General features: G+C 35.5%; 1 protein-coding gene and 1 pseudogene across 1 annotated transcript; one reads left to right on the top strand and one right to left on the bottom strand.

The window, feature by feature from the left end:
- Positions 1-5400: 5400 nt before the first annotated feature.
- Positions 5401-7288, bottom strand: LOC137815692 (uncharacterized). Its single transcript, XM_068618805.1, has 2 exons — positions 5498-7288; positions 5401-5454 (listed from the first exon to the last, which is right to left on the bottom strand). The coding sequence occupies exons 1-2, from the start codon at positions 7286-7288 to the stop codon at positions 5401-5403; spliced, it is 1845 nt and encodes a 614-aa protein (XP_068474906.1).
- LOC137816788 (small nucleolar RNA R71) lies at positions 6792-6897 on the top strand (annotated as a pseudogene).
- Positions 7289-17271: the final 9983 nt, after the last annotated feature.

The raw sequence follows: 17271 nt of genomic DNA, 5'->3' as shown, positions 1-17271 counted from the left end.
TACCTCTAAATGGGCTTTCTACCTCTTGGGCTCAGGGTGGTTATGGATAGGTTTTACCAATCGTGCTCCGGAATACCCGGGGGAAAATATCTTCTTCACACACGTATTCCTTATTTTTCGGAGTATCTTAACTACCTTAGTCTTGTTGCGCCCTCACATTTATTATGAGTTCGGTAGGCCGGTCGGTATATCAGTTCGTCCGGTGCCTGCCGGTACAGTTACCAACAAAAGGACTCTTTGCCTCCTGAAAGTTCTGGTCTTTTAAAAGAATTCTCTTGTCTCAATTTTTCAAGTAATGCAACAAGTTATAAATTACTTATTCCCAAAACGAGTTACTTATATGTTTCTCAAGATTTAGTTTTGCAAAATTGTTTTGAATTTCTTTCAAGTGATGAATAAGAGGCTCAAGCATCATGTCCGACCATTTTGGCAACCAATATAGTTGAATTTACCTCTATTGATAGTTTCTTAAAAGAAGTCAATTTTTCTCTAAGTTTTAGGCTGAAAAGATAGATAAGGGGGAATTATTAAGTGAAGACGTTGAACATAAGTGAAGACGATGAACAAAAATGGTTTCCCTTGATAATAGTTAATCTGAACATAAGAGGCCTTGAGGGAGGCACCAAAGCTAGTTATTTGAGACATATTATTGCTTGTGAGAGTGCAAAATTTGTGAGCTTACAAGAAACAAAAACCAATACTGTCTTGAATGCTAGATATTTTACCTTGTGGGGGGATAATAAAATTGGATGAGCTCACAATGAAGGGGAGAATGGAGTTGAAAGCTTATTATCTATATGGAATAAAGAAGTTTTATATTATGACAGTCATGTGATGGGAAAGGGGTTCATTGCTATTTTTGGAAAGCACGTAACATCTAAGACCAGGTGTGGTGTGTGGTAAACGTGTATGTTGCATGCAATTTGAGTGATAAGGTAATCCTTTGGAAGGTTTTGTCTAATGTTAAAGCGGCATATCAAGACTTGGCATGGTGCTTCTGTGGTGACTTTAATGCTATGAGAAGTATAAACGAAAGGAGAGGAATCAGAGAAAGAAATGGCCAATCAAGTGAGATAAGTAGTTTCAATAGCTTCATAAACAATAATTTTCTGTTGGAGTTACCTTTGTTGGGCAAGAAGTACACATGGTTCAAGTCAAATGGCTCTGGTAAGAGTAGGCTGGATAGAGTGCTAGTATCTTAGGAGTGGCTTCATGTGTGGCCAATGAGCAAGCAATATGTCCAATCAAGGAAAGTATCAGACCATTGTGCTATAGTGGTGAAATCAATTGCTAAGGATTGAGGCCCTAAGCCTTTTAGAAATATAGATGCTTGGCATATGGAGAGGGGTTTTAAGGAGATGGTGAAAGAGAAATGGATTTCGTACTCAGTGCAAGGGAATGTTATATCTAAACTTAAAGACAAGCTCAAGCTTCTTAAAGTTGACTTAAAAGTATGGAACCATGAAAAGTTTGGTCAGTTGCATACGCATAAGAAAAGAATCCTGGAGGAAATAGAGTTTCTCGACAATCAAGATGCTAATGGAGACCTTGAGGCCAATGTTAGGTTGAAAAGTTATCAGTGACTAATAAGAAGATCAAATCTCTTGTTATCCAAAAGGCTAGAGCAAATTGGTTCAAGCATGGGCACTCCTATTCAAGGTTCTTTCATTCTACTCTAAGATGGAGAAGAATTAAGAATGAAATTAAAGGTGTTGAGATTAAGGGCCAGTGGAGTGAGGAACCTGAAGTTGTTAGAAAGGAAGCGAAAATGTTATTTGAAAGTAGATTTATGGCAACGAAAGACTTTGGGGTCCATCTTGGGGCGGTAGAGTTTAAATGTCTATCCGTGGAAAATAATTTGAGCCTTATAGTAGACATTTTTTAGGAATAAATACGGGAAGCGGTGTGGCAATGTGATGGGTCAAAGAGCCTAGGCCCAAATGATTATAACTTCAACTTCATCAAGAAGAGTTGGATTTTATGAAAAGTGATATAGTAGTAGCGGTGGCACTCTTCCAAAAAACGGGGCACATCCCGAAAGGCTGTAATGCATCCTTTATACCCTTAATGCCTAAGGTGAAGGACCCTTCAAAGCTAGAGCAATACATACCTATTTCGTTGGTGGGTGCTCTGTATAAAATCATCTCAAAGGTGTTGTCAAGCAGAATCAAGAGTGTACTCCCTTCGAGTATTGATGAATGTCAATAAATTTTTTTTGAAGGATAGAGGGATGCTAGATAGTGTCCTTGTGGCAAACAAAGTGCTTGAGGACCTCTGGAGGAATAGGAGAAGCGATATGTATTTAAAAGTAGATTATGAGAAGGCGTATGACTCTGTGCGATGGAAGTTTTTATATGATATGTTGTAGAGGTTGGGTTTCCATAATATATGGATTAAATGGATCGAAGGATGTATAGAATCTGCACTGGTCTCGATTCTGGTGAATGGTATCCCTACGAAGGAATTCAAGCAATCAAGAGGGTTAAGGTAGGGTATCCAAAAATTCAACTATGCTCTCTTGGTTGAAGAGTGATCCGATCGGTCATCGGTAGTCGATGACGTCAGCAGCAGATAACCACGTGGACCACTCGCAGGGTGACACGTGGACCAGGTGACAAAGAGATCAGGGAGACGATCGCCCAAGGACGGATATCGATCCCACAAAGAACAGTGAATCATTGAGTACAATATTTGCTAAATATAACAACAGAACAATAAAAAAGAGTGTGAAGTGATTATGTTGGCACTGATCAATAAGAAAACAAACAAAGAATTAGTTGCTTCAATTGGAAAAATTGGGATTAAGTTTCATCTCTCTCACTCTCATGTATTTTGATTAGCATGTTAATATTAAGTTCTTTAATTGAAATTGATGCCCGTATAAAAATCATTTATATCGATTCCTCGCATATAAAATCTGTAAGAATGTTTCCTAACTATCGATCCCTCGCATACTTATAAGAACAACTTAGAACGAAGCTCAGACGTTTAATAGCAATTAACATTTCAAGTCTATTCCTAGCACTCAAATATGTTAAGTATTGTTGTTTAGGTCCGAATCCTAAAAATACCTCCCGGTCAGATTTAAGATTCTCAATTTGTCACGGAGAATTAAAAGTAAAACAACAATACCAATAATCAATCAAGAACTGAATATTAATATATAAAATATCACCTCAATACATAAGAGTTTGAGCAGATTACTCCCAATCCCAAAGGGTAGAATTAGCCACGCATACTTCTATCACCTTCCATTCTCCCAATTGGGTTACAATTCACTCTATGGTGTTTTCCTCTCAATCTGGCACCCTAAGGTTGAGCCTCTAGCCCTTTATTTATCCTAGTTTTTCTAGGGTTAGGTTGTTTCCTATGTCGCGCTAATGGGCTAAATGATAAAACATAAAAAAGGCCCAATCTTTCTTTGCATCTTTTTCCATTCTGGGACCTTCTATCTTTATCTTTTTAGCTCAAATCATTCATCTTTCATCCAAATCTCCAATCTTCCTTAGAAATCTGCAATTAACACCAAATTTGGGAATAAAATACTCTTATTCAAATAAAGATCATAAAAAATGTAAAAAGGTATAAATTCATAAATTAGGGATTATTTTATATGTAAATTAGCAATAAATCCTCATAAGTGCCTATATTTTAATATGAAATATTACTGAAATTAGACACTTATCACTCTCCCCAACTTAGAATCTTGCTTGTCCTCAAGCAAAGTAAATGAATATATTTGAATTTAAATATCAAACAGCTTAATTCACCAAACAACAGATCAAATTAGAAACTTATGATGCTTCCAAATTCAAATATAGATAATTATAGACACAATCAATTTCCAGGATCAAATCAAAACAAATAAATGACAATTCATCAAGGAATATCTTCTCATATGCTCATGGGTAAGTGTTTCTCTCTTATTTTTACTGAATCATAACAAATCACAGTTGCTTTTCATTTCATCTTCAAATCACAAACATATTAGAAACATGAATCTTGAGGTCTTTTAGAGGGTTGTAATGAGGCTGGGCTTCCAAAAAATATTGGTTTTTCTTAGATAACAAAATGCACATCTTAAAGAAGAAGAACCTACCTTCAATTCAATTATAGAGAACATATATGTTATCTAATTACCACTTTCTTTCGATGTCACCTTTTTCCTCATTTTCTTTCTTTTCATGATTTTCATGAAATTTTTTTCTATCTTTCTTCTTTTTTTTTATTTCTTTTTCTTCTTCTGTTTCTCTTTCTTTTTTGTTTTGTTTTCAATAATAGGAAAAGATTCTTCCTATTTTCAACTTTTTGAACTTTCAAAATCAGAACCAACCATTCCCTTTTCTATATGTATCGCATCTATGTTCTCCTTCCTTAGACATGCTAAAGGGTAGAAAATTATATCAATAAAGGTTAAGGTGCAATATTAACAAAAAATTTCTTGGCCCAAAGGGGATATAAAAAAAATGGAATTCTAATATAAAGGTTGGCTTTTTAGCCCTGGCTCCTAATTAACACAAACAAATGCCTCAATCATCTTCATGCTCTTTTATGATGCAACAAAAATAAAAATTAAGCAACCACAACTGTCAATTCATCAGTAAAACTCTCAAAACTGTTTAAGGTTCACACACTCACTTGGTTTAAATGGTCTCATTCCTTTTTGTCTTGTCATTATCTGTCCCAATCAATCATCCTGTTAAATTTTCATGTATCATAATTTTAACTACATTTGAATAGGGATTCAATCATATTTTCTTTTCTAACCTGTGTCTAATTCATCTCACTACTTAATATTTAAACACAAATTCTTTTTTCCACAATTCAAAATTAATATTCTAGTTCTTTTTAATTTGAAAAAAAATAAAAATAAACTAGAAAACAAACAAATTAAAACTGAAATTTAGTCAAGAAAGATAATTCAAGACTTAAAATTACCAAACTAATAAAATAGGAAATTTATTCAAAATAAGCAATAAAAACAAACCAAACAAATACGCAAATAAACAGAAAACAAAATAACCGAAAAATAAAATAAATAAAATAAGAAAAAATCCAAATAACTGAAAAAGAAAAGAGAATTAGAGAGATAAAACCATATTTTTGTTCAATCCTCTATTCTTAAGAAGTCATCCAGCATTTTGTTAAAATTTTTATCTACAGTCTTGCTTCATTTGCTGGATCTGCCCCCTGAATAATAGAACCTGTCCCCAGGTCAAAAATACATAACCTGCAAAATGATTAGGAGGCATATAGGATTTTTTTTTTATTATTCTTATTTACTTTTATTTTTTATTTTAAATAAAATCAGCAAAGGTAATAAAACAACATAAAACTAAAATGTGGACTGGGTTGCCTCCCAGTAAGCGCTCGTTTAACGTCATCTAGCTTGACGCCTGTTTATTTCAAGATGGACAACTCTCTTTGTTGCATCATTCTGTACACATTCTTCCCCTGCATTAAAATTTTTATGACCATAAAAAAGATTTAAAGTTACCTCCTCATCTTGAGTTCTAACTTGAAGTTCTCCTTTGTCGACATCAACTATGATTCTAGCAGTCTTCATAAAGGGTCTTCCAAGTATCAAGGGAACCTCCTCATCTTCTTTCATGTCCATCACAACAAAATCCACAGGGAATGTGAATTTATCCACCTTGACGAGAATATCTTCAACCACACCATATGGATACTTGGTTACTTGATCAGCTAACTTTAAAGTCATCTTGGTGGGTTTAATCTCCAAATCCCCTATTTTCTTCAGCATTGCCAAAGGAATTATATTTACGCTTGCTCCCAAATCCAATAAAGCATTGGCTACTAATAAAGCACCTATAGACACGGGAAGGTTAAAACTCCCTGGGTCCTTGAATTTTTTAGGCAAGCCTTTTTGAATAATGACATTGTATCCATCCTCCAGCTCTATATTTCTTTCTTCAATATAGCTCCTATTCTTTCGAAATCTTTCAAATGTTGAATCTTGCTTCAAATTTCCTGCAAAATAATTTTTAGGGAGCAATTTATCAAAGAATTTTCTTTCCTTCTCTTTTTTTGAAGGAGAATGAGGATATGATAAATCTTTTTCAAGAACTCCTCTCTCCTTATTTTCACTTTTCCTCTTTATTTTTTCCTCCTCACTTCTCTCTTTCTCATATCTCTTCCCCTTTGTCTCATCTTTTTCTTCTTTTTCAGCCACTACATTATCGCAATGCTCTTTTGAATTGGTTTGGCTATTGACTGAAAACTGGCCATTTTGTTCCTCTGGAATTTGTGCAATTTGTTTGGTTAGTTGTCCCATCTGGATCTTTATGCTCCTAATCATGGCCATGCTATTGTCCTGCGCGCTCACAATCTTTGTCAGAGCGTCTTCAACTTTATTCATTCTTTCAAGCATGGATGGATCCTCAACTTCAGGTAAATTGTTCTGATAAAAACAGTGACCATTAGGATGAACATCTCCACAAAAATCACACCTGATTGACTGACTTTGGCTTTGAGATGAATGAACAACATATAATTGTTGGGGCAATTTAGCCATTTGTGCAGTTAGTTGCTCAATCTGCTGTGTCAGAATCTTATTTTTAGCCAAGAGTGCATCTTCTAACAACCCTTTATTATGAAGATCTTGTCCATCATGTTGGGCTTTATAATCAGTTGATGCCAATGCATCAATAATTATTGTCACTTGTTCTACATCAAGGGCCATCATTGTGCCACCAGCTGCAGCATCTAGGAGCATCTTTATGTCAGATCTGAGACCATTCAGGAATATGCTCAGTTGAGCAATATCTTCAAACCCATGATTTGGGCATTTTCTCAATATCATCTTAAATCTTTCCCATGTATCACAGAAGACTTCATTTGCTCCTTGTCTGAACATAGAGATTTCAGACTTTGCTTTGATGTAGCGAGAAATTGGAAAAAATCTTTGCAAAAATTTTTCCTCTACATCCTTCCAGCTAGTGAGGCTCTGATTTGGAAGTGATTTGAGCCATTCTTTAGCCTTTCCTGCCAATGAAAAAGAAAACAAGCGCATATAAACATTTTCAAGATCACCTGATTGAAAACCCATTGTTCCTATCAATGCATAAAATGTATCCAAATGTGAATATGGATCCTCATGTTCCATTGCTGTAAATTGATAGGCACTGATGAGAGTGAGAAAATCGGGATTTATTTCCAAGGCCTTAGCAGTAGTAGGTATTGCAATACTAGAAAAATGTCTTGGTCCTTGGTACATGACATAATCTCCAAGTGTCCTCCTAGGAGGTGGTGCTTGTTGTTCTGCCATGTTGCTTTCTTCCTAAAACATATTAGTGGAGAAAAAAAAAAACAGAGTACTTTTTTTTTCTTAAAAAATAAAATAAAATAAATAAAATTTGAAATAAAAACAAAATATGTAAAATAAAATAAAAATAACACAAAAACAAAAATAAAACACTAAAACGACGTTAAGAGAAAAATAACAAAAATATTCAAAAAAAATATAGATAAAATAAAAACTAAAACTAGTAATAAAATATAATTAAAACAAATAAATAACAGTTACGTAAATCTAAATAAAACTACCTAATAAAACTACGTAAACTAATCCTAAAATAAAATATAATAAAACAAAACAAAATCAAAACAGAATAAAATAAAAATAAACTAAAATAAATAACGTAAAGAAAAGAAAAGAAAATAATATAAAAACAATAACTTTTTCCTTCTTAGAAACAGCAAATCTATACTAACATCAAATCAAATCTAATTTTAATAAAATAAACAAAATCAAAAGAAATCAAAATAAAATGAAATATTTACAATATTTAGGAAATTATACTCAACAATTCAAATTTGTTCCCCGGCAACGGCGCCAAAAACTTGATGACTTTTTACGGCAAGTGCACCGCGTTTGTCAGAAGTAATAATTGTCCCTAAGGACGGATATCGATCCCACAAAGAACAGTGAATCATTGAGTACAATATTTGCTAAATATAACAACAGAACAATAAAAAAGAGTGTGAAGTGATTATGTTGGCACTGATCAATAAGAAAACAAACAAAGAATTAGTTGCTTCAATTGGAAAAATTGGGATTAAGTTTCATCTCTCTCACTCTCATGTATTTTGATTAGCATGTTAATATTAAGTTCTTTAATTGAAATTGATGCCCGTATAAAAATCATTTATATCGATTCCTCGCATATAAAATCCGTAAGAATGTTTCCTAACTATCGATCCCTCGCATACTTATAAGAACAACTTAGAACGAAGCTCAGACGTTTAATAGCAATTAACATTTCAAGTCTATTCCTAGCACTCAAATATGTTAAGTATTGTTGTTTAGGTCCGAATCCTAAAAATACCTCCCGGTCAGATTTAAGATTCTCAATTTGTCACGGAGAATTAAAAGTAAAACAACAATACCAATAATCAATCAAGAACTGAATATTAATATATAAAATATCACCTCAATACATAAGAGTTTGAGCAGATTACTCCCAATCCCAAAGGGTAGAATTAGCCACGCATACTTCTATCACCTTCCATTCTCCCAATTGGGTTACAATTCACTCTATGGTGTTTTCCTCTCAATCTGGCACCCTAAGGTTGAGCCTCTAGCCCTTTATTTATCCTAGTTTTTCTAGGGTTAGGTTGTTTCCTATGTCGCGCTAATGGGCTAAATGATAAAACATAAAAAAGGCTCAATCTTTCTTTGCATCTTTTTCCATTCTGGGACCTTCTATCTTTATCTTTTTAGCTCAAATCATTCATCTTTCATCCAAATCTCCAATCTTCCTTAGAAATCTGCAATTAACACCAAATTTGGGAATAAAATACTCTTATTCAAATAAAGATCATAAAAAATGTAAAAAGGTATAAATTCATAAATTAGGGATTATTTTATATGTAAATTAGCAATAAATCCTCATAAGTGCCTATATTTTAATATGAAATATTACTGAAATTAGACACTTATCAGCAGGGTGACACGTGGACCAGGTGACAAAGAGATCAGGGAGACGATCGCCCAAAGCGGTGATCGGTGGTCAGTAACCAAGTGGCTACCGGCAGGTCAGGTGGCAGAGAAGTGAAGGGACAAATCACCCAGAACGGTGATCGGTGGTCACACCGAGTGCCCACCGACCGATCAGTTCCCAGATGAACACCTGGGGGCAGAACGGGAGAAGCAAGAGAGCACCGATCAGTCATCGGGGTACATGGTCATCGGGGTCTCGTGTTACACGCAGTTAAACTGGGACTGTGGTTCCCAGCAAGAGCATTACGCATGGATCTCGTGTGATCCTATCTCGGAGAAAGAGGAGTTGCTCGCCGGTAGAGTCGTGCACGAGAGTGGACTGAGGGAGCTAGTAAACCGGTCAGTGATTGGTGACTCCCTCAACCCATTACGTGCATGACACCGCGGAGGGGAAATCGTTCACGCAGAGAGCAATGCTTGGTGAGTGTGCCTAGACCAGCCACACCTGGCGTTCTCCTGGGAGTGTGCGATTCACCCAGACGAAAGAAACGCGTTAAGTTACTCCGCAAGGGAATGACTTAAGCGCACAAAGAGACGCGCTAGAGCCCTCCAGGGGGTGGTACGTGCGTGGTTAGATGTGAGTTGCACGCCTCCACGTGTCACCATCTGAGTGAGGCGCGGCCCAGAGAAAGATACACTCCGTGTCGCTAAAGGTACAGACAAGCACAGACACGCACAGACGCTCATGTTTCACTGATTCTGGAGGTACGTCTCTGCAGAAAAGCATAACAGAATTCTGGCACATGCCAGAAAAGCATAACAGAATTCTGTTAGGCACAGATGCAAAGAGAAGTATAAAAGGGAATCAGAGTGAGACTGAGAGGGGGAGATTCTTTTGAACACACACACAGTTTTTCTATTGGTGGTTCTGTCGTCTAACTTGATCGTCGGAGTGCAAACGGCCGCTAGAGGCGCCGTCTGTGTGTTTTGCAGGTCACACTTGGAGATCCTAGAGAAGGTTCTGGGGGTGATTTCACAGATAACACAGTCACGTAGATGGGGTAGTGAGAGCTACGAAGCGATTCCTCCACGCCCGAGTTGTCGGCAGGATCATTTGGCGCCCACCGTGGGACTCAAGTGAATCGTGGTCCCATCCACATTTTCTGAAACTAATCAAAGTTTTCCGCTGAGAAAATGCCAAGAAACAGACAATCATCACCTGCGCCATCTGCTGAGGAGGGCGCTGTGACAATGGCGCAGGTCCTGGAGATGGTGCGCACGCTGCAGGATAACGTCGCAGCGTCGAGAGCTGAACAAGAAAAGATGCAGACGGAGTTGGCTGCGTCGCAGAGCAGAAACGATGAGCTGAATCGTGTCAATGAAGAGCTAAGAAGGACGTTGCGGGCACAGAGGGAGCACGTGGTTGAAGAAAGGGTGTCGAGGCCACCATCGCCTCAGAGATCGTTCCCTATGCCCTTCTCCCCTGACATCATGGGAACCATGGTGCCTCCCAACCTGCTGGGAGTAAAGACGTCGTTCATAGGGGTGGAAGATCCAGAAGCACATCTGACAGCGTTCCACACTCAGATGATGCTGTCTGGAGGCTCGGATGCTGTGTACTGCAAGATGTTCATGAGTACACTAAGTGGAATAGCCATGGAATGGTTCGTGAGCCTGCCCGAAGGTCATATCACGTCCTTCCCTCAGTTTTCGAAGCTCTTCACCGAGCAATACATCGTTAACAAAGCACCTGTAGTGGTGTCATACGACTTGTTCGATGTACGCCAATACCAAGGTGAGTCACTGAAAGACTACCTCAACCGCTTTGGAGCACAAGTGGTCAGATTGCCCAGCAAGGATGAGAATATGTTGGTGCACGCGTTCAAGAAGGGAGTCCTGCCTGGTCCCTTTAGTGAGTCTCTCATCAGGAGCCATCCCAGCACCTTTGCGGAGATCCGGCGACGCGCGGTGGCGCACATAATGGCAGAAACGGAGGTTTCTGAGAAAAGAGGAAGTGCTGCACCACCGAGACCGCGCGGAGGACAAGGGAATCAGGGTGGAGGTGGACTTTAAGGTGGGAGAGGTAGGTGTGTGGGAAGAATCAGGGTGGAGGTGGACTTTAAGGTGGAGGCGCGAGAGGTTCGAGTGGGAATCCTTGATGGAGGAAGAATTTCTTAGATTTATATCTACGACCTGTGTTAATAGGGAGCCAAAGGATGTCCAGGTGTGGGGAAGTGAAGATCCAAGGTGTTCTCGGTTAAGTCTGCATATGGTATCCTAGCTAATCCCACAAGAGAACATGTTAATGATATATTCACGTGTTCGTGGAAGGCTAAGGTGCTGCCCAGTGACTGACTATGGCTTGGCGGGTTCTGATGGAGAGAATCCCAACAATAGTGAGTCTGAGAAGGATAGGGGTGATGGTAGACACTATAGTATGAAGAATGTGTCAAGATCTGGATGAATCAAGTCAGCATCTGTTCTTAGAATGTAAACATGCACAAAGCGTTTGGTCAAAGTGCTTTAGATGGATTGACATTTTGTTTGTCCAACACAATAACTTGAGATGCCACTTTGAGAATTTCCATCTTGTACAAGATGGTAGCAAGCAAGACTTGGTTTGGAAAGGATTATGGAAAACTGTAGTGAGGTGCATATGGGAACAAAGGAACAATGTTATTTTCAAGCAAGGGGCAGTTGATGTGGAAGATATTTTACAGATGACACAACTCAAATCTTGGTTGTGGATGAAACATAGGATACCCTCACATAACTATTCCTTTGTGGATTAAGTGTTAAATCCTCTTCTTTGCATCAGTAACTTTAGTTAATATGGGAGGACCTGCAATGGAGCATAAAAAAGTAGCATCAATTCATATCTGTTGTGATGCAGAGGACAATGGCAGAGGAAGGGAGCAATGAGTAAGAGAAGGTTAGTGGTGGAGTGTGGAAGTCTGTAGGCAGGGGATGACCTGCAGTGGTGTTGTAAACAGTAGTTCCAAATTCATGGATGCAACTTTCCATTGGACAATTCCCTATTAATGGATTTGGGGATTGCCTTCTTTCATGTTCTTCTCAACAAGATTTTCTCAGTTTATCAAGATTTTCTCAGGCTTACTCAGGACTCTTTTTTTTGGCCTCATGTTATCTCCACTGAGGCCTAGAATTTCAATGTTTATTGAGTCCTACCTTTTATAGAAACTTCCACTGGAGAAGCATGGATTAAAACTAGAACACCCATTGCATCTTGTCAAATGACCATCATGCTAGAAAGTTTCTTCTCTAAGGCTGAAAAAGGAAAAATTGTCCTTAAGAAGACATCAAAGTGGTGGTTTTGGAATGGAGGAATTGAATTTGAAGACAACACTAAGTTGAATGTTGATGTAGTCATTTTTGCTACTAGTTTTGATGGAAAGAAAAAACTCAATACTATTTTACTAGAGCCTTTTTGTAGCTTGTTGGAGTACTCTTCTACTATTATGCCTTTATATAGGGGATTTATCCATCAATGATTCCAAACATGGCCTTTATGGGTTTTGTTGAGAGTGTCTCAAACCTTTACTCATTAGGGATACGTTCATGTGGCTTTCTTGGCTAGTAGATGACAATTTCAGCACCCAAATGGCAGAGGACCTGCAGGTCACGTTGTTGTTAAGTGCTCTTGGAAAGGTTTTTGGTGTGTAGAAGTGAAGGGGTTTTGAACAAGGTTGTTCTATGCAGATGATGTTGAACCTTGTGTGAAAGGTGCTTATGCAGTAGCTACATAGTTCTGCATAATTAAACCTGTCATGCTTTTTTTCACTGATGCACACGGTTAATTCAGCATTTTATTCACTAATGCATTCTATATAAGCCTATAGTTTTTTGGTCTTGGAGAAAGCAGTTTCTAGTTTATGGTTTGGGTGAGTGTAGAGACTACTTGGTTTTAGTTAGTTAGAATGTTTGAAGGTATTTGTATACGGGTTGGAACATTACTGAAGTGCTCTATTTAATTAATTTATTTTTTGCTGATAAAAAAAATGTGATGAAAAAAATAAAATAGGTTTATTTTTTTTTAATTTTACTGATAAATAATAGGTTTTATTTCCTCAAATAAATAACCATGCACACTAATTTGAAAATACAATATGAAAAAATTGGTGGAATATAAAATGATGATCCTGTGAAATATATATACTAGAATTATCTTTCCATTTTTCATTTAATTTGCTAACGAGGCTCATTTTACATAGTGTAGGTGAAATATAATAATGGTTCGACGTAATAAAGTTTTATATGTACAGTGTATTTAATGACGATTTGGACTTTAAATTACATAATACTTTCACGTCAACAGTGAGTCGTGCAACCTATTTGGACATTAATTTTTTATAAAAAAAAGTTTGAAGTTGAAACTTTGAAAGTGAGATCAGTTGCTATCTAATTAATTAATGTTTTCTAACGACAGATCCAAAATATGAAAAGTATATTCGATCAGTATCACTCTACGTTCATATCAGTATTATGTTTTTCTTTATTTAGTTTTATACACACTTTTTATTTATACAACTTTTCTTTAAACTAATTATTTTCTCATACTCAAATATTCATCATTTTTTTGAAAATCTTCTCCAAGTGGGAAATTAGTAAGACTTAAGAAGAATATCTAAATAAAGATTGTCTTCACGTGTGTTTTTCAGAACTATATTACCAAGTTGTTAATGGCTAACATGACATTATAAGAATATTACTAAATAATTTTTTTTAAATAATTAGTAAATTGATTAAATATTTTAAAAATTAAAAAAATTATTAATATTTAAAATTTTATTATTAATAAAATTTTATAAACTAATTTTTAAATTAATATCTAATCAGTTATTAAAGTTTTAGTTACCAACTATTTTATATTTTAAAATTAATAAGTAAAATTCTGATTGTTACAAACTAATTTATAATTTTTTATTAATAATATAAATTATCTAATTTAAATATATAAAATAATATTTAATTTAATTATTATAGTAATTAATTATTAAAATTAATTTTTATTTAGTGATTTTAGTGTATATTACTCTGAAATTTTTTAACTAATATCTTGAATTCTAATTTTATACATGCATTTTACTTTTACTAAAAAAGTATTTGAAGTTTTAGTAAAGATTAATGATTAGTAAAAGTGACAAAATTAGTATATACAAAACTGTTGATATGGATATAGAGAGGGTGCTTTAAATATGTGGTTAAGAAATTAATGAGAAAAATGGAACTAATAAAAAGAATAATGAATAATTTGATTCTTTTGACTGGTAAACCCTAACAAAAGTGGTATAGATAAAGTACATATATTGTGATGATTTTGTAAATGTTATTGGTTCTTTATAATATTGCAACATGGAGTTTATATAAGTAGGGTGGTACCATATGCTACTATTTACCTAATCGTTCCACAAGAAGGGTTTGCGTGTAAGACCAGTTTAGAGAAACGTTATCACTTACCATCACAAGCAAATTTTGCTTTCACAATTAATTGATATCCACTATTATTCTTTAACATTATTCTCTGTGATCATAGAGATAAACCAGTAGGTTGTAGATGTGAAAGAATGAGAGATAGAAAAAGAGAGCAAAGGAGAAAAGGAGGTAAAAAACAACTCCACATTTATTATTATTTTTTACTAACTAAAGAAATATTTAACTCCTCTTAATCTACCACTTTCTCTACAACCATGGAAGCAGATAAGTAGGGCAAAAATTTATGAACAAAATAATAATAATTCAAGAACAAATCCTTTAATCCTTTGGTATTGATTCAGAAAAGGAACAATTACGTAAAGAATAGATGGAGCTCACTATAATTTTTCAATCACTCCATTTTATATTAAAAAAAGAGAGAGAAAGAGAACTGTTTCTCTGTAATTAAAATACCAATGATGCATTAAGAAGAACAAATGAAAATAGGTTCCAGTTTTTTAGAAGATAAAATAAAGTAAAAAAAAAATTAAAAATTAGTAGAACTCATTATATTATTTCTATTTATGTTTCACTAGTGCAGATAAGTTAAACAAATGCGGCTATTTTAAATTTACAAATGCGGTCATAGAACCGCATTTGATCAACACGCATTTGTAAATCTGGAATTTACAAATGCGGTCCTATGACCGCATTCATAAATCACATTTACAAATGCGGTCATTTTAGATAACCGCATTTGTATAATCACATTTACAAATGCGGTCATTTTAGATAACCGCATTTGTATATTATTCTGAATTAGGGAGTGAGTTTGGGGTTTAGGATTTATGAATGCGGTCTTGGTAAAAACCGCATTCATAAATCACTATTTACAAATGCGGTCATTTACTAAGACCGCATTTGTAAATGCGAATTCACTATTTACAAATGCGGTCTTGGTAAATGACCGCATTTGTAAATAGTGTTTTTTTTTTTTGGTATATCCTGTTTTGTGCAGAAACCATATTTAAATAACCTGCATAATGATTAAACCCAGCCAGACAAATACAAAAATGTAGTAACCAATTGAAATCATCAAAATGTACATTTACAAGTGATCAAATTACATATAATAAAACCACTAATGTTGTTTACTTATGCTAGAGTTATAAAAATTAATGAAGTATGTGGACCAAGAATCTCTAACATATGAAATGCCTTCCTCACTCATTGGTGTTTCTTCTGTGAATAACTGCATTGCAAAGTTGACATAAATTAGTTTCTAGATATATATATGTTCAAGAATTATAAAAATGATTTAACATATACCTCCTTCCAACCAGTTTTAACACCTAGTCTTATAATGGTAATCATCCATTGCATAATGTAATAGCCACACTCATAGCTTCCTGGTTGTTTATTACACTATATAATTCAATAAAAAGTAATATGTTAGTATATTGATAAACAATGATAATAGAGAAAGAAAAAAATTACAAACCTTTACTCTTATGTAGTTCAAATTATTTGAACTGGATCGACCTTTTAGGATGTTATATCCACGCCATGAACTGGTTAATACAAAAAACCTCGTTAGTAGATGGTTAATTAGTAACATATACAAAGTTAAGTTTATACTATACTTACGTATCAATGATATCCTTAAATTTTGTGGGCATCTTCTTGTGTAGGGAACAGAACCACACAGCAGTCTTATCAACCATTGATAAGACAAGTAACTGCCAATGATGCCTATATGATCATTGAAAAGAGTTAGTAAATATTTAAAACATGAAATAATAATAATTGATGACATATAATTAAACTTACTCATTAATGTAAGGGCATAAATAAATTTGTTTTCCCTCTTTTTCCAGGATGTTAGTGATGTATGCTTGAGTCTCAGTTGAGTTTGGTCCAACGGGATTAGTATATGCAGGATCTACGAATCCATACATATTTTCCTTCCCCTCAGTGATACAGACTCTGTGCAAAAACCTACAAGTTTTTAGTTAAAGCATAATCAATAATAATTTAACATAAAGTAAATTGAATAATAGGTAAAGATACTTACATCATAAAAAATTGAATTATACTTATATTGAGCTCCTGGTTCCCAGATATAAATTCTGATAAATCTGTGTTGTAAATCATCAGTGGCAGTTCAGTGTTGATTTGAAAAAATGTATTATCCCACGGAACTGGAAAAGGATCATTGCCAATCTGACTAGCAATGAGACGTAGGGAAGCCATAGGATCGTCAACTGGAACCTCACGCTTCTTTTTCGGAGTTGGTGGCTGAAAAGGTTCCCACAAGATAAACAACATTTGTATTAAATTATATGTAATATATAAATATAAATAAAAAATAATATAATGAAACGAAATTATTACATGAGGTTCGGGCATAGATCGAATGAGCTCTCTGGGCCAGGCAACGAATGTCTGAAATGCATCGGCCACAGTGGTTACCTCATCTGAAGGTAGTGGAACACGAGCATCAGGAAATCGTACTTTTTCAACAGTTACCTTCGCCACATCAGGGGAGAGAGGAACGTTATGTAAGGTGGTGGCGTTTTTATAGACTTTTCCAAGTGCCACCACCCGAGGAAGTTTGCCGCCCACTACCAGTAGCTCACAATCCTCTGTCTGCCCATTGATATCATCCCCTGATGTTGGAGGAGCCGCACAACTCCCCTTTGTGCTCTTGGGAGTGGGACTAACAAGGGGTTCAATCGGCTCAGCACAAACTTGTTGCGATAGAAACTCTTGTCGCATTCGATCATTCTCCTTTTTCATCTGCAGCCACATCAAATCAGTCTCCTTTCTCATCTCCTCCATTATTTCTTCACGTAACTTAGTCTTCATTTGAGTTT

Source organism: Phaseolus vulgaris, chromosome 1 (genome assembly GCF_000499845.2).
Source record: "Phaseolus vulgaris cultivar G19833 chromosome 1, P. vulgaris v2.0, whole genome shotgun sequence".
NCBI classification, from domain to species: domain Eukaryota; kingdom Viridiplantae; phylum Streptophyta; class Magnoliopsida; order Fabales; family Fabaceae; genus Phaseolus; species Phaseolus vulgaris.
Note: the sequence above shows the minus strand (reverse complement) of the source record. Positions and strands in the feature narration are given on the sequence as shown.